This window comes from Sprattus sprattus, assembly GCF_963457725.1.
Source record: "Sprattus sprattus genome assembly, chromosome: 13".
Classification (NCBI taxonomy): domain Eukaryota; kingdom Metazoa; phylum Chordata; class Actinopteri; order Clupeiformes; family Clupeidae; genus Sprattus; species Sprattus sprattus.
The window spans coordinates 16701795-16727090 of NC_137911.1; the positions used below are offsets into that span (position 1 = coordinate 16701795).

The window sequence follows — 25296 nt, forward strand, 5'->3', positions numbered from 1 at the left end:
TGTGTGTGTTTCTTTTTTCCCCATGTACAGTCATATACGGAGACTCGAATCCTGAGCACAAGTGTTTGATTTTTAATTTAATTATTTGTAATTCTACGCTGATATCCAAAGAATAATCATGTATAATAATTCATTTATAATTTTCTTTTATATTGACTGTACAATAATCTCTCTGTAAAGGAAAATAAAGAAGTGCATTGATTTACAAATCATTATTAGGGTGCCATGTGATTTCTCTGAAGTGAGACCGTGTTTAGGAGCCCAATCAGTTCAATCATTTAATTGTAAGGTCACTAGACGGCATGTATTATTGGTCATAATGCATATAACCATGTACATACTGACAAAACCCTGCTAGCACCTGGCAAATTTTCAGTGGGCTTAAGTAATGATCAATAGCTGTTAAAGTGAGTTTTAGTTAATGATAATGTAGTTTATGAATTATGGTATTGATGACCCTGTTTTTGCAATGCATGGACAAATTTCATTTTTAAAACAATGGCAAGTGACTCAGCAGTCATTGATGAGTTTTTATTGTCTAGAAGATACAATACTAAAATGAACACAAAGTTTAAAAAAAAAAAAGGTTTGAAAAAAACCAAAGGATAAAGTAACAAAGACATATAGATCTTATACTACAAAGTAATTACAGAACAGTCTACTGTCCAAAAAAGGCACTAAATTCTGAAATAGGAGAAGATACAGGACTTAACTATTTCAAATTGATACAACAATTTTTATCCATTTCACCTCATAGAACATCTGTTAATATATTTCATATATTCACATATTCAACAAGGGGCAGGAAACCAAGACGGCTGCGTTCTATTCCCCCGTGTTGTCAATGGCAAACTACCACCTTCAGGATTGGAAAGGGGAGATCTCTACGACATCCTCGTGTGACCACTGCTAGCACTCAGGTGTAGCCTATTGGGAGTCTTCTAGGCTGCAATTGGTCTGCAGCCCTGTTCAGTTAAGTCTTTACGTCTAGAGACATTGTGTATATGCGCAAGCGTTGGCCAACAGTGTCCAGGAAGAGTAACGAGTGATTTTTTCATTTCCACAGACCTTGGCTACCTACCTGTGCAGGTAGACTACATGCTACATACTGTACACGGCAACCATGCACTTACACTCTGTTTTTAAAGTGTCGTTAGCAAGCGAGCTGGGGGGTATTCCTTGTACGTGGTTAAGTGACGAACCGATAACGATAAGTTAACTCTGAGTAAGTGGTAAACCTCCTAATAGGAGAGCCCTATGGCTTCATTCCCATAGCAAAACAAAGCCATAGGGATCCTTTTTTAGGAGGTTTACTACTTGAGTTAACTTATCTGGGTAAGTCACCAAACCATGCACTTGGAATGCCCCCCTGATGTGCCTACGCTGTCTATATTAGGTATAGCCTATACAAGTTCCACAGGGTTAGTTATGTGTCATGATTGAAGGGAAAGTGAAATAGCTAGCATTTTAAAATGGTAAGTTTAACTCTAGCACTCTAACCTTGGGAAAAGCCAGATTTCTGTTTGTTTTTATTTTTTCTTGTTTTTTTTGGACACAGCTGTCTGAGGTCTTCCTACAGAGCAGTCTAGAATGTCTCTAGAATTTATTTATTAATTTCGTTATTTCCAAAGTCCCAAAATCGATGGATTTACCATTGAGAAAGTCCACCAGGGTAAACACAAAAGGCAGATTGTGCATACATGATAATAAAAAATACAAAACAGATAAACATGAAAACAATAAAACATGATTATTTTAAAGAACAGTTTGAAACTGGAAATGTGTTTCAAACACATAAAGCATTTTTTGACAAAATAACAAAGGTTCATTTGATGCTATACACTTCTGCTTGGCAGAACTTTACACAAAGAAAGAAATCAAAACGTATAATATTTCTCTGTCTCTTGATTTAGAATAGCTTTCCTATATAGTCTCTTGAGTTACATTTGATATAGAAGTAAGCATTAGGTTAGCAGATACTGATAGCAGAGCATTGCAGAGTTCTGGCTAGCTCTGAGGGAAAGGAAATGGTGCACACACCAGCTTAACCATTATCCAATAGATAATGCTGAAAGAGTAGGAATAGATTTCATAAAAAGCTTATCTAGTCATTTTCCGTTCACATTGAAAGCAGCGTCCTAAGGGTCAAGGGAATCCACTGAATTGCACTGAATAACCACAACCTGGCCAGTCCCTGTCCCAGTCTCGCCCCATCAGTCAGACCTACACTTATACTTTGCCAATGGGCACGGATTTCCGTGCCAACATGACCAGCCTTGGCAGACCCCCCCGAGGAGAACACTATGGAGAGCTATGGAGAGAAGCACGTACACGTGAAAAGTGGAAGATTCGGGGCAAGGGAACCCAACATTCTTTCGCCAGACCTGGCCTACTGATTTGTATTCTGGTTCCAACACACCTGCCTGCTATCCTAACACACTTCTCGAAGGCCTGGATAGATAAACTGGGACGCAACCAAGCTCTATGCAGGGGGTGCAGAAAGAAAAGAAAAAAAAACTCTCTTTGGCTTGACCCCATACATGATCCCTTATAAGGTTCTCTTTTTAGAGTCCTTCTCATTCCCGAAGAACTGATTTTGACGGCAAAAGTGAATTTCAATTAGGGGTCTACAAAGAACTTAATAGTTTTGCACAGTTCTCTTTCCTGGCAAACGCTTCCGTACCAGAAACATCCATTTAGACCACAAAATCCCATCCACTCTATATCCTGACACTGCCAGACTATATGGCTGGTTAGTGTTCACTGGGATTGTAGTCAGGAAACTCTCAATTGAGCTGAGTCTGTGAGCTTTCTGACCAGCCAATCGATGAGCTGAGGGGGTGTGCTGAAATAATACTTTATAATCTCTATGTAGGACGTCCAGACCCCAATCACAGTGATATATGAGGCAATGGTAGGTTATAAGATCCCTACACCCCCTCTGCCAACATCCCTCCAAGCGAGCACCTAATGACAGCAAACTAATGCCAGCTTTCAGATAAACTCTCCTGCCTAGGGATGAGCATTCTCATAGTGAGATTGGAGGGTCTATTAGTTCTTCTGTACTAAAGTGACAATCTAGGGGGCGAATTATAAAAAATAAAAAATAGCATATGTTGCCGTAATTTCTTTAACAATGACAAAAAGGCTACGGTAAATAAAATAAGAAAAGGCTACGGTAAATGTTTAGTGTGCTAAATACATTATTTAACACAAGTAGCAAAATGCAAGGACACACAGGCTGAGTGCTGTCCGATAGCTTTTTAAAACCAGAGTGGACATAGCAGTTGACTGTGAACCCTCATCATCTTACACTCTGGCCCATTAAATGGAATCATACACAATCACTTTGGGTAAAGCCAGATACTTGTGACCCGTCAGCGTCAGCAACACAAACACACACACACACACACACACACACACACACACACACACACACACACATATAGCTTTCTTGTTCCTCGTCACTTGGCTTTCTCCATCGCCTGATTGTCAGAAAGCCAATTTCTCCCACCTGCACTTTGAGTGCAAGAAAGAAGCACCATAAAATCTGCCTGAAAATCACCTTAAAAGCGCTCATACCACCTTGAAAAAAGCTCATACCACCTAAAATCGCTTATACCACCTTGAATTAGCTCATACTTCCTTAACATCTCTCATACAATCCTGACATTGCTCATATTGCATTAGAATTGCTCGTGCTACCTTAAAATCTCTCAGTCTCCCTTAACATCTCTCACACCACCGTAAAGTCCCACTGGTTAGACCACTGTTAGCATCACACTATTTGCAACTGAGGAGTATGGCCTCTTCAACATTTCTACTGATAACAGGTTATTCAACAGCAGCTGTCAGAGAATATATTATTGTACATGACTGTGAGGTTATCTGTGGTGTGAGGAACTGTCTAAATGTCTAAGAACTCTGAAAAAAGAGGGAACAAATAATTCCCAAATGATTAAAACTGTTCAGTGTGGTACTGATAGAATACTCGCTGAATAGTGGAAGAACCTGTCGTATATGAACGGAGGACAATCGCTTTGATCATGCAGACGATCTGATTTCCATTTCGCTTCTTGACCATCCATAGCCATTGGCATCTGGGGGAGAATCTAGATACACACTGCAGGAGTGGGGCATCTATGCTAGTGCCAGTTAGCACTGAGAGAGAACCATAGTGAGGGAGATCGACTGAGAGGGACTAACAGTTAAGAGGTACAGAGGTGGGTAAGGGGCAGTTACTGACTTGTCGGGGCAAATGCACCAAAAAGAAAACGCATAGGCAACATGGCGTCATGCCCCAGGGGAAATTAACAGGTGCTGTGATTATTAGAGTATTCTGATTTTAGTTACACACAGACAAGAGCATATATGTTTCTGTTTCACAGACACTGAACTGCAACTGCAGAGGATGCCTATTTTCACCTCTGTCTATAGGGGGCGCCATATCACAACATGAGCTGTAAGGGGATGGTGTTTTTTGGGGCGGGAAGCAGGTAATGTCAGAAATGGCGGTGAGTCTCCACCTATATGATTATGTCTGTTTTTTGTTTGCCTTTGTTTTATTTGGTCATCGATGTCACCAACACCACCTTCCCCCTACTCATCTTCACATCACACTTTGACAAACACAGACTCCCTCCGTCTCCCACTCACAAGGTCTTCTCTTCCACCTCCATCTCTTCTTCCTCCCTCGCCCCCACCCCCACTGTATGCCTCACCCTGTGCCCCTCAGCAGTGTCTGCTCCGGGGGAGAAGGGGTGGTGTGGTGTGGGAGAGAGGGGAAGGGAAGGGAAGGGAAGGAGGTTTTTTTTGGGGTTGTGTGGATAGTGGGGGTGGGGTCAATAGGACAGGACGGGTGGCTCAGTCGTCATCCAGCACCTCAGTCTTGATGTCCCCGCTGCCTGTGGTGGCGTGATGGGCGAGCGCCAGGATGGAGTGGTTGACGGCGGCCATCTCCACTGCCAGCGTGATGGGGTCCTGGTGCTCCACGCCGTGGCCCGTGCCATCCTCCTGGAGGGGGGAGGGAGACCAGGAGACAGCGGTCAGTCTGGGGCCCTCTGATGACGCCTGCTGTTGCTGAGGTGGCTGCTGCTGCTGCTGCTGTTGTTGTTGTTGTTGTAGTTGCCCCTGCAGCCCTGCCCCGAGTCGCCCCAAGGGGGTGCCACCTGCAGCTGCCCCCCTCTGGACTCCCAGGCCCACCCTGCCCGGGCTGGGCCAGGGGGAGAGCCAGCTGGGGAGCAGAGTGGGGACCTACAACCGGAAGAAGGGGAGGGGTAGGAGGGGTAGGGGTGAAGGGGTTTTTATTGTCACACCCAGTTTTATATACACAACCTGTTTGCTCTCCAGAGTTTAACTGATGCCTCATCTTTAACCACACTGGTTTTGGTCCAGTGCTGCCATACGGAGACCAGCGTGGTTAAAATGTTGCCCCTAATAAACTTTGGAGCATGAACTGGGTTCTGACTCTCGTGCCTTCTTCAGCTGTAATCAATTTGAGTTTCCCAGCATGCTTGGCTGGGTACATACGGGACAAACATGCACTTTCCATCTACAAAACACTTCGGCCCTGCTTTACTAACGTCAGAAAACATATGTCCTGTAATGGTTGTCACAATTCATTGCTAAACATCTTATAAATTATCTACAGGAAGCAGACAGATGCTGTACAAGTAAGATATTTTTAAACCAAACTTTTGTGTGCACATATAGGCATGGTTTTACAGCCGAGACCACTTTGGACACAATAACTGAGAAACCGCAAATAGGACATGCATCAGCCTTAAAATATGTTGTTGAGATGCAAAAAAAAGTCAGTCACAAGAGAAACACTATATCATAAACTATTTCTTAGAAGGTTAATGTTGTAAAGACCTGATGACATAAAGAGAAAAGGCAAGCCAGAACACCAACAAAAGTCAACAGTGTCCTGCCTTTCAACCCAACCCTCCAAAACCAAACGTCTGGATAGTGCCTGATTAACTCGGCACTCTGATGTTTAGAAATATCAGAGGCTAATCGAAAAAATCTCCATAGTCTCTAAAATGAATGCATCTGCTATTTATCTGTCCCTGAATTGTATGTGTGTGAATAAAAGTCACAAAATGCTTATTTATGGGGGGGCAATTTGGGAAAAACAGACTAGAGGTGTTCGTTTACTATTTAGACTAGAGGTGTTAATTTGCTCGTCACAAAGAAAGCATCGTCTGCATTTTGCAAGAAGACCAGCTAGGATGGTTTATGTGGGATGTCAAGTCAGTGCATATTTTAGCACATGGATAAAATTGAAATGATAAATGTTTGTTATACATGTGTAAGACATAAACACTGTAAATTTTTCACAGTCTCTTTCATGTGCTAAGCTTTCACTGTGTGTAAATACGGCAGAGCTATTGTCATGGAGGTCTGAAATGCAAAGAGAGGAAAGAAAAAGGAATTAAAACAGCCAGGGTTTTTATTCCATGCAGTCATTTCTTGGTCAACAGCAATGGATGCAGAACAAAGTCAGAGTGATCCTCAGAGGAAAGCAAATGTGAGGAGAGCACCGAACAAAAAGGAAATCAGGGATGTTGTCAAATTGATTCATGATTCTACAAAACTATCAGGAATTGATGTCCTCTTAATCTACTGGGGAAATGTTTTAATTAAATAAATTGATTTAAATGTATGTGAATCAGAACTGAATGGTTATCTTACGAGTTATAAAAACAACAAGTGATGTGCTACCACTGGCTATAAGGCACTTAGCACAAGTTTTTTATTAAGCAAGTAATAAATTAGATATCTATTTATATTTCTCAGTAAAACATCAATCAAATTGACATCATCCCTGTTGAAGTAACCCAGTGGTGTGTTGTCACTGCCCACAAAGGTATACTAACGCTTAGCAAAGAAAGCATCTCCTTGCTAAAGAGAATAAATGGCAATGGTAGAGATCATTTTAATTCGTAAGATTGTAAAATGGTGCATTTTTCTGGTTGTGTTAATCTGGTGAGAAAATAAATGGTGCATATTTCTGGTTGTGTTAATCTGGTGATTTTTTTTGTTTTGTTTGGTTGAGTTAATCTGGTGAGATTATTTTTTTTTGGTTAGGGTTAATCTGGTGAGATTCTTGGCATACCTGAGTGGGAGATGACAGGCCACCTCTGCTGAAGCCAAACGCTCTGGCCACTGCTCTCTTACCAAGATAAAAAGACCACATCACAGGTCAACGCCGTTGCAACAGATTTCTCATTTCAGACAAACGCTGGTGTGATTTACAGTAAGGGAGTCGCTAAAAGAATGCTCATGACTCCACACCAATAGAAGCTAAAGGAGCAGTATGTGGGATTATTGTTTGTAAATGCTTACAGACTTAAAGTCTCAACTCTAAAAGCATCATAATAAAGAACACAGTGTTCTCACATATTTTATGCATTCCGCTTGTTTGGCCAGATGAAAACAAATGTCGTCAACAAAAAGAAAACAAATCTTGTGAATTACAATATGGTTGTTGTCTGTAAGCATTTTTGTTTACTGTTCAGAGACCCCCCCCCCCCCCCCCCCCATACTGCACCCTCAAACAAACGAAAGAAGGAGCAAGGAGTTGCTGGAGCCTTACCCCCCCCAGAGCTTGATCCGAGGCCACCTGCTCAGGGTAGTCACCGCCATCGATGTCGTCGCTGTTGGAGTGACCTCCAGGGCTCTGCACATCTATCCCATGAGTCTCGAGGATTGCTGCTTCTTCGAAAAAAACAGACCTCGCCATAACATATCTGCGCACTGACCAGCAGGTGGCGCTCACACTGACCCTACACCGAAGTGTCCCCCCTGGGGGGCTTCAACTTTACCTATGTTGGCTCTCCGCTTGATCTCCTTCCGGCGGTTGGCGAACCAGTTGTAAACTTTGAGGGACGTGACCCTCTCGAGGTCCGACAGCTTTTTCCCTGAGAAGAAGAGGAATAGAGAGAGAGGTGACTATGGCACTGAGTCTGGCGACCAGAGCATGATGTGGCTCTATCTGTCTTAGACTGGGTTGATCATTTGAGGAATCTATTCTGAGAGGAAGTGGTTGTTGATCATTTAAAGGGTTTCTCTAGTTAACCTGGTTGGATATATGATTTTACACGTCCTCTCTTGCAAAGAGAGAATCGTAGAGTGTCATTAAAATGAACGTGTTTTTATTATTTTAAATCCTATGCATTTCGACAGTTGCAGTGGTAGTGTGTTATTAAAATGGATGTGTTTATTATTTGGGGACAAAATGGTAGTGTGTCATAAAAATGATTGACTGAGAATCTCACCTGGCTTCTGAATGACAGCGTTGCAGGCATTGGCAATCTCCTCCCTTTTGGCTTCGTCTGGGTACTGATTATCATTAAAGTAGCTGGAGGAAAAGAACAGGCATCGCACTCAGGTGAGCTTCCGGACATTTCTATCCAGGACAGGTTCCCTTCGGAGACAGGAGGCTCCTGCCAGTCTGCTGTGCCCCTACCTTTGTGTCAGCTTTACCTTCGTAATGCCAAACTTGATCTCTGAGGCCTTTGGGTGAATGTGGGTCAGATAAGGACCTGTGATGCCCTTGACTACAACCACACTAAATACGCAGACTGCGCAGGACACAAAGCAAACTGATATGAATATTTGAATGAATATCTGTGAAGGCTTTGCTGAAAGCAACATCAACATTAATCATTAACATCAATGTAAAATCATTCTCCAAATGTTTGCATAGCACCAAATTAATTTGGTGTTTCTTCGATTATCGTTGCACATTTCGAAGGTATTGATGAAAAAACAGGACTAGGGCAAATTAACTCTTTGTAAGGACACAAGCAGATGAACCTTTGAGAGCGTTAGACTGTGCCCTCTCTCAAATGGCTAATCCTAGTTTGTGCACTTGTGCCCTTTAAGCGCACATTAATGCACTACACTTTTGTGAACTGTTGGAATGGCTGACAACACTTAACTTTGAAGGAGTTAGATGGGAGAAGAAACAATGTGAAAGAGGAACCTTTTTGCCACTCTTCTAACATGTTACCGACGCGGACCACAATTTTGAGGGGTGGAAGTAACAGGACGACCCTGTAGATGCTTTCATCCAGTGTGACTTCCATTACTGTACAGATCTACATACACAGATTGCTCCCTGGACACGAGACCAATAACCTTGGTATTTTTAACTAGCACATCACTCTACCAGCTGAGCTCCAGGTGTAGCAGTGCCAGCCTCACCTCTCCATCACGGCCAGGCACTCTTTCCTCCAGGTGAAGCGGCTGCCTCTGCGCAGGCGGAAGCTACCGGGGGTGGAGCCCAACGGGGGCGGAGTTTGTCGCCACTCCACGATGTCCTCCAAGGCCAGAGGGGCGGGGCGCATGGCCAGGGTGGCACCTTGGGGTTGAGTCAGAGACAAAGTAATGAGTAAAAAAAGACACACACACTGAGGTACAAAAAACATCCACACACACACACATACCACAGCACAGCACACGTTATGCATACACAAGCAAGTATGCTGCAGGCTATGGGAGAGGGGCGATGCGTCTCTTCAGATTGGTGTAAGGAGTGGTCTCTTTAGTGTCCATGGCTGGGGGAGTGGGCAGTCACTCATTAGCGCCTGAACGCACATAGGCTAACTGGAGCAATGCCCTTTATTCTGTCAGGGCAGCAGCATAATACAGCCTAATCAGTTACAGCTGCAGAGAAGCCAGGTTGCAGATGAGGGCTTTGATTTCTACCCAAAAAAATCGAACAATCGAAAGAAAACAATCGAAAGAAGTTGACCTGGACATGTTTTTGACCCAGTTTTGTCAGAGCCACCTGGACCCTTATCGCTCTCACCTTGGCCTGAGCAGAGTGATAGACAGACAGACAGAGAAACAGGCACACAGACAGACAGACAGGTCTGCCTCAGCTCAGCTCTGATGAGCGCTATGATGCAGTGTAACGTCTCAACTCCTCGGGAAGCCTCCAGGGTCACCCCTCGCATCTCGCCACATCCTGTCACAATTATATCAATCACAGCGAAGCTAAGCCTGCCTCCTGCCTCGTATTAGGACTCTTTTATGTCTATGGGCTGCTTGAACGCTTGCCAACCCATTCCTGGCTGAGCTCCCTGCTTTAACAGGGTGACATTGATCAGCCCGGAGCCTGGGTGTGAGTCACGTTTTAGCTATAAGTGGGGGAAGGTTCCGCAGAGGCAAGGTCACCGTCTACCCTGCCAATCCTCAGACTCAACACTGCAGTGGTTTACCCACCAAGCTCAGGAGAAGGCAAGAAACTTAAGGGCCCCACTTTGTACGCATGCTAAGACATTTCTGCTGGTTAAACAGGCAGCCGTAGATCAATGACATATCCATCCACACAGTGACTGGGAGTCTAACTAACACACATGGCGACTGAAATACTCAGACACACACACACACACAGAAAAACACATGAGTATGAGCTTAATGGAATGATATATTTAATTAAAAATAAATCTGCTGTATAATGCAATGCAGATACAGTGATACTTTATGGATATGTTTTATAATTTACATAGTGACCTTTGGTCAGTAGCCTGTTAGTATACATACATGTGGCCACAGTTTTTACATCCATTTTTAAGCTGAGAGATCACCACACCCCCATCCGGTCACTGCAAGGCACAGCTCTCCACTCTGGCATATATATATATATATATATATATATATATATATATAAAACAATTAAATAAAATAAAACTTGGCAAGAATCCCAATCTATGTCCATGCTTAAGAGACTGCACCTCCCCTATGCTCCAAAGACCAACAGGGGGCGCTGTCCTCCTATGGAGGGAACAGGAAGTGGAGCAGCGCTGTGGTGGCCTGAGGTTGATTACGGGTGGAGGCACAGCACAGACAGACACAAGGACACTGATGGATGGGGTTGGGATGAGTGCTTTTAATCATGGATTTACTAATCGATTGACTGACTGATTGATCAATAACTAGTAATGGATCGATCGAGTCGAACAGCTGAAGAGGGGCTGCCCAGGTGGGAGCAGGGTGCTGTTGTCGTAGAGATGGGGGTGGTGGAGTTGTTGTTGTTGGGCATTACCAGGCGTGGTCTTCTCCAGCTGGTACCAGCGGAAGAAGGCACGTTTCTTCTGTTCGCTGAGGTCAGAGCCCTGCTGCAACAGCCAGTGGGAGATACGACTCTGACTGATACCTACGGTGGGGGAGAGGGGGAGAGAGGGAAAGAGGGAAAGAGAGGGTAGGTGGGAGGGAAGAATGCATGGAGAGGAGAGAGAGACAGAGAGGGGGGGGGAAGGAGAGAGATAGTCCGAAAGAAATGAGAGAAGAAAGAGACAAAGAAGGCAAATATTTAAAAGGAGAGACGAGGTAAAAATATTAAAAAAAATAAAACTGTGACAGGATAGAATCCTAAAAGTGACCTCAGCTTCCCCAACTGAACACACCGACAGTGACATCAAAGCATCTATCGTTCAACACATACTCATATGACTGTGATGTACACTTGTGTCAGCTAAGAAGATGCTAGACCCTCAGCTGTTTCTACAGTAACACTTTTGTAAATGAGGTGGACATAACCTGTGGCTAAAGCAGTGAGTGGGAGGCCTACCTACCTGTGACCTGTGACCTATGACCTGTAAGGCCTACCTACCTGTGACCTGTAAGACCTACCTATATGTGACCTATGATCTGTGATCTGTGAGACCTACCTACCTGTGACCTATGACCTGTGAGACCTACCTACCTGTGACCTGTGACCTATGATCTGTGAGACCTACCTACCTGTGTTCTGTGTCCTGTGACCTATGAGACCTACCTACCTGTGACCTGAGCCACCACTGCCTGAGAGATCCGCCGGTTTCCCAGAAAGGCTTTAATTTCCTCCTTGATTATGGCACTGTCCCTTCTGTGGACCAATTACAAATCACACAACAGACAGACAGACAGACAGACAGACAGACAGACAGACAGACAGACAGACAGACAGACACACACACACACACACACACACGCTCAGGATTACACATGATTAATTCTTGGGATGATTCAGAAGAATTTTTTCTCAGTTTGTGTCTTGGAACGTGAGAGAAACTGGAATTAAAAGAACTGCTTGAAAGTGTTATTGTGAGATTTTTGCTCCTGCTGAGTAGAGCAGGTGGCTGCTAATGTCTCCAGTACACACACACTGACTTCAGACTCGCTTCAGAAATCCCTGCCACCTGCAGTCAGTGAACTGCACATCTGGTTTAGTTTATAGCCCACTGTTTTAACCTGCGAGCCAACGTGCTTCAACAAGAACGTACACTGCTGGCCATGGCATCCATTCTCCTTCCATCTGCTTTGTTTCTTAGAATGTGCTCCCTCCCTCCCTCTCTTTTTCTCCCTCTTTCTCTCTCTCTGCACATTATTAGCATTAGCATGTCTGTATGGTACAGTACAGGATATGTTCCCAACAGAAATTAACCTCCGGAGACAGAAATGTATATACAGTATAACACTAATCTGGAATAGACCAACTCATTTTAAAAGGCAATCTTTTTTTGTTAATATGTGTGTATGTGTATGTTAAAGGGTGTGTAAGAAAATATCGATACACTTGAGTATAGCGATGTTATGTGTCGTGATACTATATCGATTCTCAAAAACACTATTGAATTCTATTTAATAGTTCACATGCAAAGATTCGTGGCAGACAGTGACTTATTTCCCTTTGTTCAGATTGCACAAACAGTAGTGCTTTGACGTTGGATGTTACAGGGACTGCAAATTAATTCAAATACAGATTCAACTGTATCATGGTACGTATTGCAGATGCCAGAGTCTTGCCAATACACAGCCCTAGTGTGTTTGCAGCTGCACCTGTGCATCTAATGTAATATTATCTAATTATTGCTGCAACACTGCTGTCCAGGCTATAGGCATAACCCTTTGTTTACGACACACTGACCTACAACCTTACATTCCCTTCACATCTTATTTTAAAAAGCACACAGGCTACAGAAGAACCATACACCTCGTACACAGTGTACAACAACTCCATGTTTTCCTCTCCTTCAATCTGATACACTCTCCATGAGACACCCACTCATTAAAATATCCACAACCCCTCAAAACTCATCCACTGTACACACTTCACAGCAACTCTGCATGTGGGCTTCACATTACATATTCATCAGCTGAGCTGGAGGGCAGATGAACAATCTGGTGTTGTTTCCCTGGTACCATTATTCCAGTGCCGTGAATCTGTGCAGCCTATGAGAAACATGATATCATGCTCTAATCCACAAGACATGGCCCCGTTCTTCTATATAAGACAGCTGTCCACATGCCTATCAGGTGTACAGGGCTGACAGTGTTTGTGTGTGTGTGTGTGTGTGTGTGTGTGTGTAACCAGGGGTCTGAAGCACCTGTACTTCCTAAGCTCCTTGGCTGATATATGCTTACCATTGCTTCTCAGGACACGCCAAACTAAAATAAATAAATAAAACATACGAAAACCTGCGTTAACCTGGCCAAAGTTGACCTAAAATTGCAAGGAGCCAGCTCTAGGGTGGATCGGGCCCTGGCGTGGCCTACATCCAGCAGATCGGCCAGATGAAGGCCAAGGCAGGACTGGATCTAGCTCAGAGGTAACTGCTGTGGGACTGACCTCATGAGTTCCTCCACCTTGTCTTCAATGTCCAGTTCTTCCTCCGTGGGCTCATACCCGTAGGGCCGAGGCGGGGCGTTGGAGACGGGGTAGCGGGGCGGAGAGAGCTTCCCGTTAGGCATGACTGACAGGCTGTCCCCGCGCCCGTTCTGCGCGGAGGTGGGCACCGGCAGGGGGGTGGGCATGGAGGGGGGCGGCAGCGTGAGCGGCAGAGGCGGGGGCGAGGTGTCGTAGTTGTTAGCTGAGGATGGCGAGAGGGCGGCGCCCCGGTAGGCCGTCTGGGTGGCCGTGGAGGTCGTGGTGGTTGCTGCGGCGATGGCGATTGAGGCATTACAGTTGGTGGAGGAGAGGCTGGAGGTGTTGGCGCCAGACGTGACGACGCCAGCAGAAGTGCTGCTGTTGTTGTTGCCGGCAGCGGCGAGGCTGTTGGCGAGAGCCGGCGTGCCGTTGTTGGCGAGCGTGGAGGAAGGGGCCGGCCGGCGGCCGAACTTGTCGGAGTGCTCGCGGTCTAGCCGCTCCAGCGTGTCCAGCGCGTGCAGGATCTCCTGTTTGGTCATGCCCGTGCGACGCAGCCGCTGGAGCAGGTCGATCTGCTCGATGGTGTAGCGAGGCTCGTCTGTGTAATGCGACATTCTGCACAGACACATGACGAGAAGGGTGGAAAGAGGAAGAAAAAGGGAGATGGAAAGAGAGAGAGAGAGGGGGGGAAATAGATAGAGAGGCAGTTGGATTGCGAGAATAAAAAAGAGAGAAAGAGGAGGAGAGATGGAGAGAAAAGATTGAAAGGAAGACATGGAGAGAAATGAGAAAGGTGGAGAGTAATGAGAGACGGAATGGAAAGGAAACGAGAGACCAAGGGTGAGGTCAAAGACAGAGGAAAAGAGAGATAAAAAGAGGATAGAGAATGAGGGATGAAATGGTGAGGGAGAGAGAGTCAGAGAGAAGATAGACAGAGAAAGTGAGAGACAAAGATGCAAAACGTAAGGTTAATTTTAGAAAACTCTTTAAGTTATTCAGGAACATAGTGATGTATCTCTGAGAACCAGAGGATTGGGTTCATATTTTTCCTCTACCCATCCAGAGTGTCAGCTGAAACTACCGCTGATTAAGGCCTGTGCATAGAGATCTAACTCATGACCACATGATCTGTAGAAGGGAAAACTAAGATCAAACAAACAACAACAAACTCCCTGCCCTTAACTATGGAAACACAGAGAGACCAATTTTAGCTCTAGATCAGAGTATTGATGTCATGTTCTTAAACAGACAGCAGAACATAAAAAAATCCAAATGCACGACTTCTCGTCTCTCTCATGTAAGTAACACATACAGAGAGGCATTGACCTCACAACACTGCAGTGTAAGTGCCTGTGGTTAATCAACATCAAGGGCCAATTGTGTCTTACACAAAGTAGGACCCAATTTTTCTTCTCATATTGCACACAAGACTACAAATAGCTTACTTGTGATGTTGAAATTGTAAATGTAGTCTCCATGGACCCTGCAGCCAGTTAACAGTCCCCACAAATATACATGCATATATACAGTACCTGTCCACACAAATAACAATTTTGAAGTGCTGCACTTGAACACCAGAGGTCTTCAGATTCCAACAAGGGGATATACTAGGGCCCTATGATTCGGTATAATTGATTCGGTATAATTCAATAAGGAAAACAGAATTAGTTAAACGCGGAATTGCATGGAATTTGACATTTTTGTGAAAGATGTTGTCAGAGACAGCTAGCCAAGGTTAATGAAATGACAGCTCGATGAATCTTATTATATCAACCTCTCGCAATCGGTGGTTTTAAAATACAGTTTGCCACATTGATGGCAAACTGACGCATCCCTATGCATTGTGAACTGAACAAGACATAGTCACTTGTTGTAGACTGACACAGGAGACTAAAACTGGCCATTGGGGCAGCATCTGAATAGTTACAATGTATGTAGACTTTGGACTGAGTCAGTAAGCCACTTGTGTTATGACAGTCTTGCAACCGGAAACCAGAGGGTAATCTCCTCTTTGCAAATACATTTGCCAAATCTAGAAAAAATAAAAATAAAACATGATATGAAAAATTATATTTTGATAGACAATAAAACTTATTTCAGAGGGCCCTAGTTTACCCAGAGATCGGTTTTATTTTTGTGGGTGCAGTTTACCATCCAGTTTAATTGGATTGATTTGTCTGTGAGTTCTAGGCTGTCAGGTTCGGACTCTCAACAACACCTAACACAAGAGTCAAGGGTAGGTGGAGTTCCCCTAAAACGCCAATGGCAAAAACATAAACAAGTGTCAGAATAAAAGTCCTCTGGACTGCCTCAACCGGGCTCTTCCCTCCAAAACTGCTCCAGGTGCCTCGCACCTCACCTGCCTTATTCAAAAGAAAAAAGAAAAACATTCCCCTCTTTCATTTCTCCCGCGGGTAGTTCTCTCTCGCTGAGATAAAAAGTGGTATTAAGCTGACCTCACTTTTGAATTAATACATTAAAACCATGTTTACCTCACTCCAGAGCTGGTATGCATTTCACATCTGTTATGAATATAGATATTTTTTGTGCTCGTGTGAGGGTGTGTTGACCATTTCGACTCCTTTCATCGTTTTCCATTGCGCCAAAGCAGAGCAGCTCTAGCCGGGCTGAGAGTGATGTGGCACACTGACGGCCTATTACATATCACGACATTCTACCATGACAACAGGGCCTTTGGCATGCTATTGTATGATATTCAGCATAAATGCATGCACAGGCTGCCTATGCTTTAACACTATATCACACAGTGCAGACAGCGAAACACACACACACACACACACACACACACACACACACACAAGGGCCCTTCATCCCACACAGAATCACATCTACTCGGAGCCTGCGGCTACTCAGAGATTTATCTCCTGCCTCCCAACCACCCAGCTCCGGCAGCATCCGCCCTAGGCTGCCCCCCACACCTCCACTACCGATAGCAACAGCTAGTATCAGTGAACTTCGGCAGGCTTTTTTAAGCAGGGCAGAATAATTAGACTTAGAGACGGACGAGAGGGGTGGGGTGAGGTGGCGGATAGGGTTGACTTGAAGAGGAGGGGCAAGAATTGTTCCTATCTAAGACAGCAGACTGAAGACAAAAGTCTAGTTTTAAAATCTGCTCCTCCTTTGTGTCTTTGTTATGGAGAGAGTAAAAGAGAGGATGAGGCATGAGAGTAGGGTAGGGTCTCCTGTACTATACTGTAGGCCTACTGTGCTCTACTGTGATATGCATGCAGAAATGTACACATAGATGAGCACTATAAAATGAACACGACACCCGTACATAATCCAGGCTGTGTTTCTGCCAAGGCATAGTCTTGTACGTCAGGACATCCCATTTGTGAAATTTAACATCATGCTTGAGGGTAAACAGCAAGCAGCCTAATAACAATGTGAAATTGGAGTTCATTACGGACAATAATATTAAACAAGAAAATTGCTTTTCTCGTTAATATAAAATGCAGGTTCACTTCAGAGATTTAGTCCCTCAAAATCTTCAAACAGCACTTACCACATGGGCAGCAACACATTCAGCTAAGAATAGTTTGCCTATTTAACAAGAAAACACACTTTAAATGCTTACATATTCACTTTCAAATATCTGAGGTAGTAGCCTAGAATAACACGTCATAAACACATCCCGTGCATAAACGCATCACTGACAAACTGATATCCTAAATCTGAATTTGGTGCACATCTATCCTGTCAAAATATATATTCTGTATCCCTGTCAATGTGCATTGTATTTGCCACGCCTCTTGTTTATGTGCCATATTTACATGCTCCTGTGAAATAATTAAGGCTTACAGTGTTAGCACACCAGCAAGCAAACATTCAGCAGGAAAAGTGACACGTGAAAACATGGTGTGGTTTTTTTGAAATGACACCTTTCCATCTTTAGCCAGTTTTCCTACAGGTGTGCATATTTTAAGCTTGTCTGTGGCGGAGAAAAACACAGCCTTGCACTTGAATTCCTACATAGTAAGATGCGGCATCAAGGCTAGGTGACATCTGTTGCCAGACCACCTGCGCTAAAATAACACTCTCTTTTTGTTTCGTTGGTGTTGGACTCTGAAAGCTCTTGTAAGTTGCTTGTGAATGTAATGCCTGAGGTATAAGCTACTAATGTACACGAATATCAATTTTGATATAGAACAAATACAAATAGAGACTGAGCAGCCAGTGTAAATAGGATTTATTTATGACAGTTGTAGTAATTAATAGAAGAAAACAACACTGGTGTATTAAATAAAAAAAGAAAATTGGAAAAAAGACGATAAATCTGTCGCATCTGTTCCATCTTTTATTACACATCTTCCCCTACAGCTGTTCCCCATATAATGTCAATCACCTCGACAGGAACAGTTTAGCTCTGCTGACAAGCGCTCGTCAGGTTTATTCATGCACCTTTGCTCAGCAGAATCTATGCTGAAAGATTTCCGCTCACTCCAGCCTGCAGTATAGCCGCAGGCCATTGAAGTTCCGAATAAATAGATGATTCCCAATCCTTGGGCTACGAGCTGGAGTCTATCCTCTATGAAGTTTATCATCACATAGAGATGATGATTACTAGTATCCTCGGTATTTTTATGTTGTATTGTATGGCAGAAAAATCACAACTGAGATTCGTTTATTTCATATCACGTTCATTCAAAAATGTCTTTAACTCTGCGTATATTTTTGCTGAATACATTCAGCTCAAAATAAACTACAAATTTCTTCCGTAGGTAAGGCCCTTTAGAATAGCTATAAAACTTAATCTAGGCAACATTTTTATTTTCAGTGGTTATCATCATTGCCTAAACGGGAGGAAAGTCTACTGTTACGTTATTCAGCCTAAATGTCTTTGAGCTTATTATTTTAAGCATAATGGGTCGGGAGAAATGCTAATCTAACAAGACTCATTCCAACACAATGACCTTCAAGATGAACACTAAAAGCATAATTCCTGTCATGCCATCTGATTTTGAATTCACTGTGTCCCTAACAGCAGCCTGAAATAGTCAGCCTAAATACTGGTGTGCCTATGACTACAATTACATATTTATTTTTCACGTAACACGTTCTGAACACACAACTGAGTAGAAAATCGATTCACAAATCGCTTGTTTGACTATATGTAATTTTTTACAAAATTAGTGTTAGTACCTACTTAAGATAAACCTCAACGTATGTCCTTTACCACATCGTTTAACATCACATATCTCAAGTATGAAATCTACACATAGAAACATACATAAAACAACAACATCAATAGGTAATGCACAAGTTCTGCAAATAATGCTCCTTTGGAAAGTTGTGCAGCGTGCTTTGGACTTGGAATAAAAGTTCACGGATGCGGTCGCAGCCACCATGTATTGGCAGAGACGATAACGTTAACGTTAGTTCATTCTCTTAAGTCTTCTCTTAGGGGTTCTCTTAGGGGTTATATATAGGAGTCCCGCCAACACAAGTACTTACGTGCGTCTAACTACTAAAACCCTCACGAAGATCAGAATCGGTTAGATATTAATGTATCAGAGTGAAGAGATCGCTTGTTCTGTAACAAGTTAAAGCTACTTTGCGAACTAGCAAACAATAGCTAGCAAGGTATAGCTCACCTAGCTCGCTAGGCAGCTAATTTTGCAACCACATATTTGACGATTGGTGCAAAATGTTTTCATGATTGACTTGTTCAGCTACCTAGGGATAGTTTATGTTGTATTGTAAGACACGTTATTAAAGGCTGCCCAATTCTATAAAGCAACGCTTGTATTACAATTCACTTCGCATTTCGCTACCTGTAAATTATACAATTTGATAGCTAGCTCACTAGCTAATGAAATAGCTTTACTGTAACTAAATCTAACGTTACTTGTGCCGACCTACCATTATGTGACAGTTCACTTTCCGTTAGCAAGGTAGGGAACTTTGCTAACTAGCTAGCTAGCTGTCGCAATACTGCACGACTTGTCACAAACTTTTAGGATAGGAATTATATATGAAGCTTGCTTGAATCACAAACAGAATGCATAGTTAATGCTCACTCATTTGCATATAACGGATCCCTGTCAGTTGCATTGGCTAGCTCGCTGGCTACATACATTGGCTAGCCACCATCAGTTATACTTCAAGCTAACGCCAAATCACAATTCTGTCTAGCGTGCTAGCGACAACGCTAGTCATTACAATATTTTGTAAACCCTTGACAGCGTTGAGAGAGTATCAGATGCCTTGCGTGAACAATAGCAAGCAGCGCTTGTTAGTTGTGTAAACAGACAATTCGTACGTATCTGGTTTGCAAGACAGGGGTCAAAGCAAAATAATAGCCCGACTTGTTTGCAGAGCCCTTCTTGTTCGCTTCATAATTTGAGCTGGCGTTATAGTCTTACCTTGATCTGTGAATCTTGGGCCTCTGTCCACCACAGCATTTAATTACTGGGCAATGTATTGGTCCTACTGTAACTGTTTCTCCTGATTCCCGACACAAATATGCACCGGGGATTTTGTTTGCTTAGCTCGCCCTCGCTGTCCTCCTAAATTGATTTCATTTCGATGCGAGACAGATTTGCCTTTGTCTGACAGACAGAAGCCATATTGATATTAACAGTAGGCACTATGCGGTTTCATGGGAGTCGTAGTTCCCTTGGCATGAAGAACCGGGAAAGAGGAATGATAAGTATGGAGAGACTAGCAAACCCAGAGCAGGGAGCAGTCCGTCAGTCTACTTCTCCACCTTCTCTGCGATTTGCTTTTTTTTCTTTTTTCTTTTTTTGCTGAAACTACGTTTGCATTGATGATATTATGCATATTGATGAGAGATGATCTTACATTAAAAAGTGCAAGGGAGAACATGCATGGGAGATACAGTTGATAAGTCATATCTAGCTATATATTTCGAATGCAAGGTTTGATTAAGTGTTTGAGAAATGTTGCAACGTGTCTGACACGAGGGCAAGAGATGAGTGATGCATTCCATTACAGTAACCATGATGTAAGAAGTCAAGAAACCTTGAGTGGCTCGATAACTAGAATGACCGCTCCTTAGTACATGAAGAACTTAAAAATATAAGGCTTAGAAAAAAATATTCTCTAATTAATTTTGGAATGGCATGGGCGCCCTCTAGTGTTTGCTGATAACAGAAACCGTCTAGTCTGTACATTATTATTTACATAATATGGGTGTGGCAGTCGGACGTGTAACACATACTACTTCCAAAACATAAACTAAAATGGAGAGTGGGTAGCCCATCCAACACTCGCTAAACAAAGGCTGCGTAGATTCTCATCAGCCTACAGTAGACTGATGTGTACAAGGGACAAACTTTTGGTTCTATTCAGTAGACTTTTCGTTATTTTTAAACGTGAGCTCACTTTGAAGCAAGCATTGTAGTGTCATAATGGTAGCCTCTCCGTGCAACAGGCTTAACATTGTATAGGCACCACTGAAGATAGCGATGTTGTGTTCGTGGTAGAATTATGCACCTCAGCAACTCCTAGAGCATTTTTTTTTAGCATTAAGAAACTGTTATGAATTGTCTCAATGCACTCAATCATACTCGTAGGCTGAACACAATCTCACATATTCAGGCTATATACCATTTAGGACATACATTACATTTGCACATTTCTTGCTGTTCAGATGTACATAACGGACACAAATGGAGCACGCAGGGTTATTTATTTTATTATGCAGTGATGTTTGACATGTTAGGTAGTTGCAGGTAGGTTGATGAGGTAAACACATTTCCATATTAAAAGCTGAGGCACAACATGCTAGACTATGCCTCTGGTGTTGTTATGGCACAGAGTAAAACCACTTTAAAGGGGAATCCCCATTAGAACATGGATTCATCTCGTATTCATCATGCATTGCTCTGTCTTAATATGTACAGTAATGTGTTCCCTACAAACAGATGATTGGATTGCCATATCAACACAAAAGCCAGTGATGAGTCCTAAGGTGCGCTATCTGATGCCCTGCATCATGCCCCTTTCACCACCCAAACCAGCAGGTTTAGACCAGCGGCCATGTTGTCATTTGGAATGACATTCACTTCCCAGCTTTAAATGTCACAGCGGCCTTCCTCTATACTTTAACAGCCTCTGGTGAATGGACCAAAAGAATAAAACTGCACTCTTTATGATCACTCAAACAGAATTTCAGAATTTCAGTTTCCAAATCCGCACATCCTTACAGTTGAAGAGTTACTGATGCAGTGTAAAATATGGAAGTAATGCTTACAATGTTTAATACAACACAGGAAGTAAAAATGTGGTGTAAATCAATACATTTGACGACTCTTATCATTCCAACAAATCAGATCAAGAGGTTATTGGATTTTTCAGTGAGGAATTATGGGAACCATGAATGCACCACAATTCGTTGTTTGTATGAGCTTTCCCATAACTATATACCAGTGCAATAAAAACTAAAATAAAAACGTTTTTTTTTGTGTGTGTGTGTGTGTTAACATTATGTTATAACAAAACGCCATTCTGTTATAACATAACACCATCTGTTTCAACATTTGGTATAGATGGTGTTAGTCTTAGTTTTTAGGTGTCCAACCATGAGAAACATACGCATCTGCGTGAACTGCAAAATGATTTTTGTTACGAAACTGCTGGGTGAGGAAACATGAATCAATTAATGTCATGAATCATAAGCTTTATCATAAAATCAAAACTAAATCTTGCAATGTGGTTTCGAACAGAGAGTATCCATTTTCTGTCATTCTACCCAATGAAGATACAATGGGGGGTAGAATCAATATAGAATAAATTAACTGAAAGGGGATAGAATTGCTTTTGTATGTGACTGTAATTAAAATGTTTGTGTAGTGTTAATTAGCTGTGACATTTAATTGATTTTGTTCACATTTCTAGGTTGTAGACAAATACCTGTCTAAAGCTGTTAACCTGCTTGTCATTTAAAGTGCTCTATGTGGCTTGGGTATTAAACTGTGCAGTTAGTCTGACAAAGTGCTTTGTACAACCAGGTTTAAAATCGACCATTTACTACCAGACCAACACTTCTTATGTTTAGATTGTGCTGTTTCCAACCAGTTCAAACACACTCAACACTCAAATTAAATATTTTATCAACAATGAAAAATGGTGAGAAAACATACTCCTCGTTGTACTATTTCTTCCATTGACCCTGTTCAGAGATGCCATCTCAGAGGAGGACAGTGCAAACTGGCTTATTGATTTGACTACATGTTTGGGCATTTGTGTCTCTGTTAATGTTCCCACTCATCTGTCTACGCTGGTCTCTGCAAGGCGGTTATTCATGATGCCTAAAGCGCCAACGCCTCCGGAGAACTCATTGTGTCGGCTACTGGAGCCTGGGAGACAGATGTGCCCGTTGGCCGTCTCTGACAGCTGTTTCTGCATGATGGCCAGGTTCACCTTATTGGCGGCGAGGAAGTCCCTCATGGATATCATCTCCCCGGACATCCTGCGTCCGTCGGTCTCGCTGTCATTGACAGCGTCCGTGTCGATGGAGATGTTGCGTCTCATGCGCGGGTTCCCTGGCATCACAGCGTTCCTGCGTGGGCGGAAGGCCTTGCGCGGGCAGTGGCGACACGGCCCCTCCATCTTCCTGAGCAGCCAGTTGAGCACCTGCTTGATGATGATGGAGATGACGTTGAAGAGCGAGTAGATGCAGCACACGCCCATCAGGATGAAGAGGAAGTTGCCCAGCCTGTAGGCCATCTGACTGCTGTATGCCGCCCTCTGGCTGCTCACCATGTCCCCAAAGCCAATAGTGCTAAAGGCTACAAAGCAGAAGTAGAGGGAGTCCAGGTAGGCCCAGCCCTCCACAGCCGAGTACATAGCTGAGGCACAGCAGGAGATGGCGATAGCCGCTACGCACAGGATCAGCATCACACAGTACACCGACGGCTTCCAACCGGCCAGGCTGTCTGACGCCACCCCCCTGACCAGGGTGGCGGGGTTCCTGCTGTCCTGGGGCGCCATGCCTTTCCGCCGGCGCTGCAGCTCGTGGAAGGACTTCAGCACGTAGGCCAGCACAATTATGATGCGCTCCAGGAAAAGGTTAAAAAACAAGATGGTTGCTGCACATCCAATCAGACCATAAAATATCAGGAATATCTTCCCTCCCACAGTTGCTGGAGTGGTCATCCCAAACCCTGGGTAGAGAGATAAACTGGATTAGCTTGACATCTTTAATAACACGGGGAGTAACCCACTCAATGATCTTCCCTTTGAAGATGTCTCTGCTGGATCAGTGAGGAAATCTCCCACTGTGAGATTTGTGACACTTGCTGTGTTTTCTCTACCCAGTTCTTCAGCACAACAAAGTAACCCTGGTTGCCCCTGGTGACGGCAACTAATTTCCTTCTGCATTAAACAGCATCCATCTCTCATTGCTCAATCACTGAAATGCAAATAGCAGGGTTCTTCCCTTCTCTGCCGGTTTCCCTAACAGTGTGAAAGCATTATTTAAATGGTCTCCCTCAGCCAAGGTACCTCTCAAGGGACATATTCACAGACACCATGGTAATGCAGAGAGGATGACATTTATTGGACGTTTATTGGTTTAGGCCTTTCAGCAGGGCTTTCAATGCATGAAAATGCCATATGATTTGAGGGCTATATGATGAATCAGGGTTGCATGTGTCCCTCACTTATTTCATGGTTTTTGTGATCAACAGAACTGTTGATATCGCCCACTGAGTAAAATATAATATTATCTGACTTCCCCTTAATCTTATAATAAATCTTCAAAGCTGTCACAGTTGTAAATGTAATATCACAACTCAGTATGTCTGACTGCTTCAGGCATTAGAAAGATCAATATAATTTTCCTTTCATTTTGTATATACTTATAATTATTAATGAAAAGCATAATTACCAAAATTAAGACAAACGTAATGGCTTAATCTCTTACAAATGTATCACACTCTAATCACCCCATGTTGTAGCCTAATCCTTATTCTGTTTTGATTTTGAAAGATATTCAGCTTCCAATTATATGCGTTTACCTGTATGAGAAACAGTAGCCTAATTGTGAAACAAGTAATTGTTCTCAGATTGCAAATTGCGATATTCATACGATTGACTTAATTAACTCATTATACTTAATTAACGTTATTCAAGACGGCTGTGACGCTTATCAAACCTTGAGCCTTGATAAGAGACCTAACTCTGAGCTGATAATAAATTTAACTCAGTTTCACAAAAAGAGTACTGAGATATAGAAAATATAGTGAACCCAACAGGTGTTATGTCGAATGTGTAAAAAAAAAAAAAAAGTCTACGTAAAAATAAAACGCTATTGCACGTTGCCTCTCACCAATGGTGGAGACCACCGTGCCGGCGAAGTAGAAGGCACCGGTGAAATCCCAACGAGGTCGGAGCATGTCCACACGGATGCCAGCCACGTTAGCCTCCTCATAGTGCCTGAGAAACTTCTCCAGGTCGCTTTTGTTCAGGTTGTGCCTCTGGCTGAACTGCTCAAACCTCTGTGCCCACTTCTCCTTAGCTTGCTTTTCTTTTGGGTGCTCAAGTGCTGAGAAGACAGCTGCTCCACAGAGCAAGTAGATGATGATCAAAAGCGCTAACATCACGAACCTTGCGTTATCCTCATTCACTGGACCAAACCCACAGCAACAAGCATTGCGACATGCCAT

At 43.2% G+C, this 25296-nt stretch overlaps 2 protein-coding genes across 3 annotated transcripts; both read right to left on the reverse strand.

Annotated features, from left to right (window-relative positions):
* Positions 1 to 516: 516 nt before the first annotated feature.
* Positions 517 to 20207, reverse strand: hmbox1a (homeobox containing 1a). Of its 2 annotated transcripts, none has more exons than XM_080850606.1 (10): positions 20029 to 20207; positions 13625 to 14257; positions 11796 to 11881; positions 11060 to 11170; positions 9214 to 9370; positions 8283 to 8365; positions 7830 to 7925; positions 7601 to 7716; positions 7121 to 7177; positions 517 to 5253 (listed from the first exon to the last, which is right to left on the reverse strand). In XM_080850606.1, exons 2-10 carry the CDS (start codon positions 14254 to 14256, stop codon positions 4864 to 4866), a joined length of 1728 nt encoding a protein of 575 aa, XP_080706732.1. In that variant the 5' UTR covers position 14257; positions 20029 to 20207; the 3' UTR covers positions 517 to 4863. The 2 variants fall into 2 exon arrangements, with proteins under 2 accessions (XP_080706732.1, XP_080706731.1); XM_080850605.1 differs by having other exon boundaries at positions 13625 to 15893.
* A 2687-nt stretch (positions 20208 to 22894) lies between these two features.
* On the reverse strand, positions 22895 to 25296 carry kcnk13a (potassium channel, subfamily K, member 13a; the record flags this gene model as incomplete). Its single annotated transcript, XM_080849837.1, has 2 exons — positions 22895 to 23793; positions 24960 to 25296. The coding sequence occupies 2 exons, from the start codon at positions 25294 to 25296 to the stop codon at positions 22895 to 22897; spliced, it is 1236 nt and encodes a 411-aa protein (XP_080705963.1).

Bases quoted from the DNA above. Each gene is read 5' to 3' on its own strand.
- hmbox1a (XM_080850605.1), bottom strand. From the start codon at position 14,418: ATGTCTTCCTTTCAATCTTTTCTCTCCATCTCTCCTCCTCTTTCTCTC. The intron at 11,882-13,624 runs GTCAGTCCCACA...ATTGGTCCACAG, and splicing joins AAGGTGGAGGAACTCATGAG to AAGGGACAGTGCCATAATCA. The intron at 7,178-7,600 runs GTAAGGCTCCAG...TATCTTGGTAAG, and splicing joins CGGATCAAGCTCTGGGGGGG to AGAGCAGTGGCCAGAGCGTT.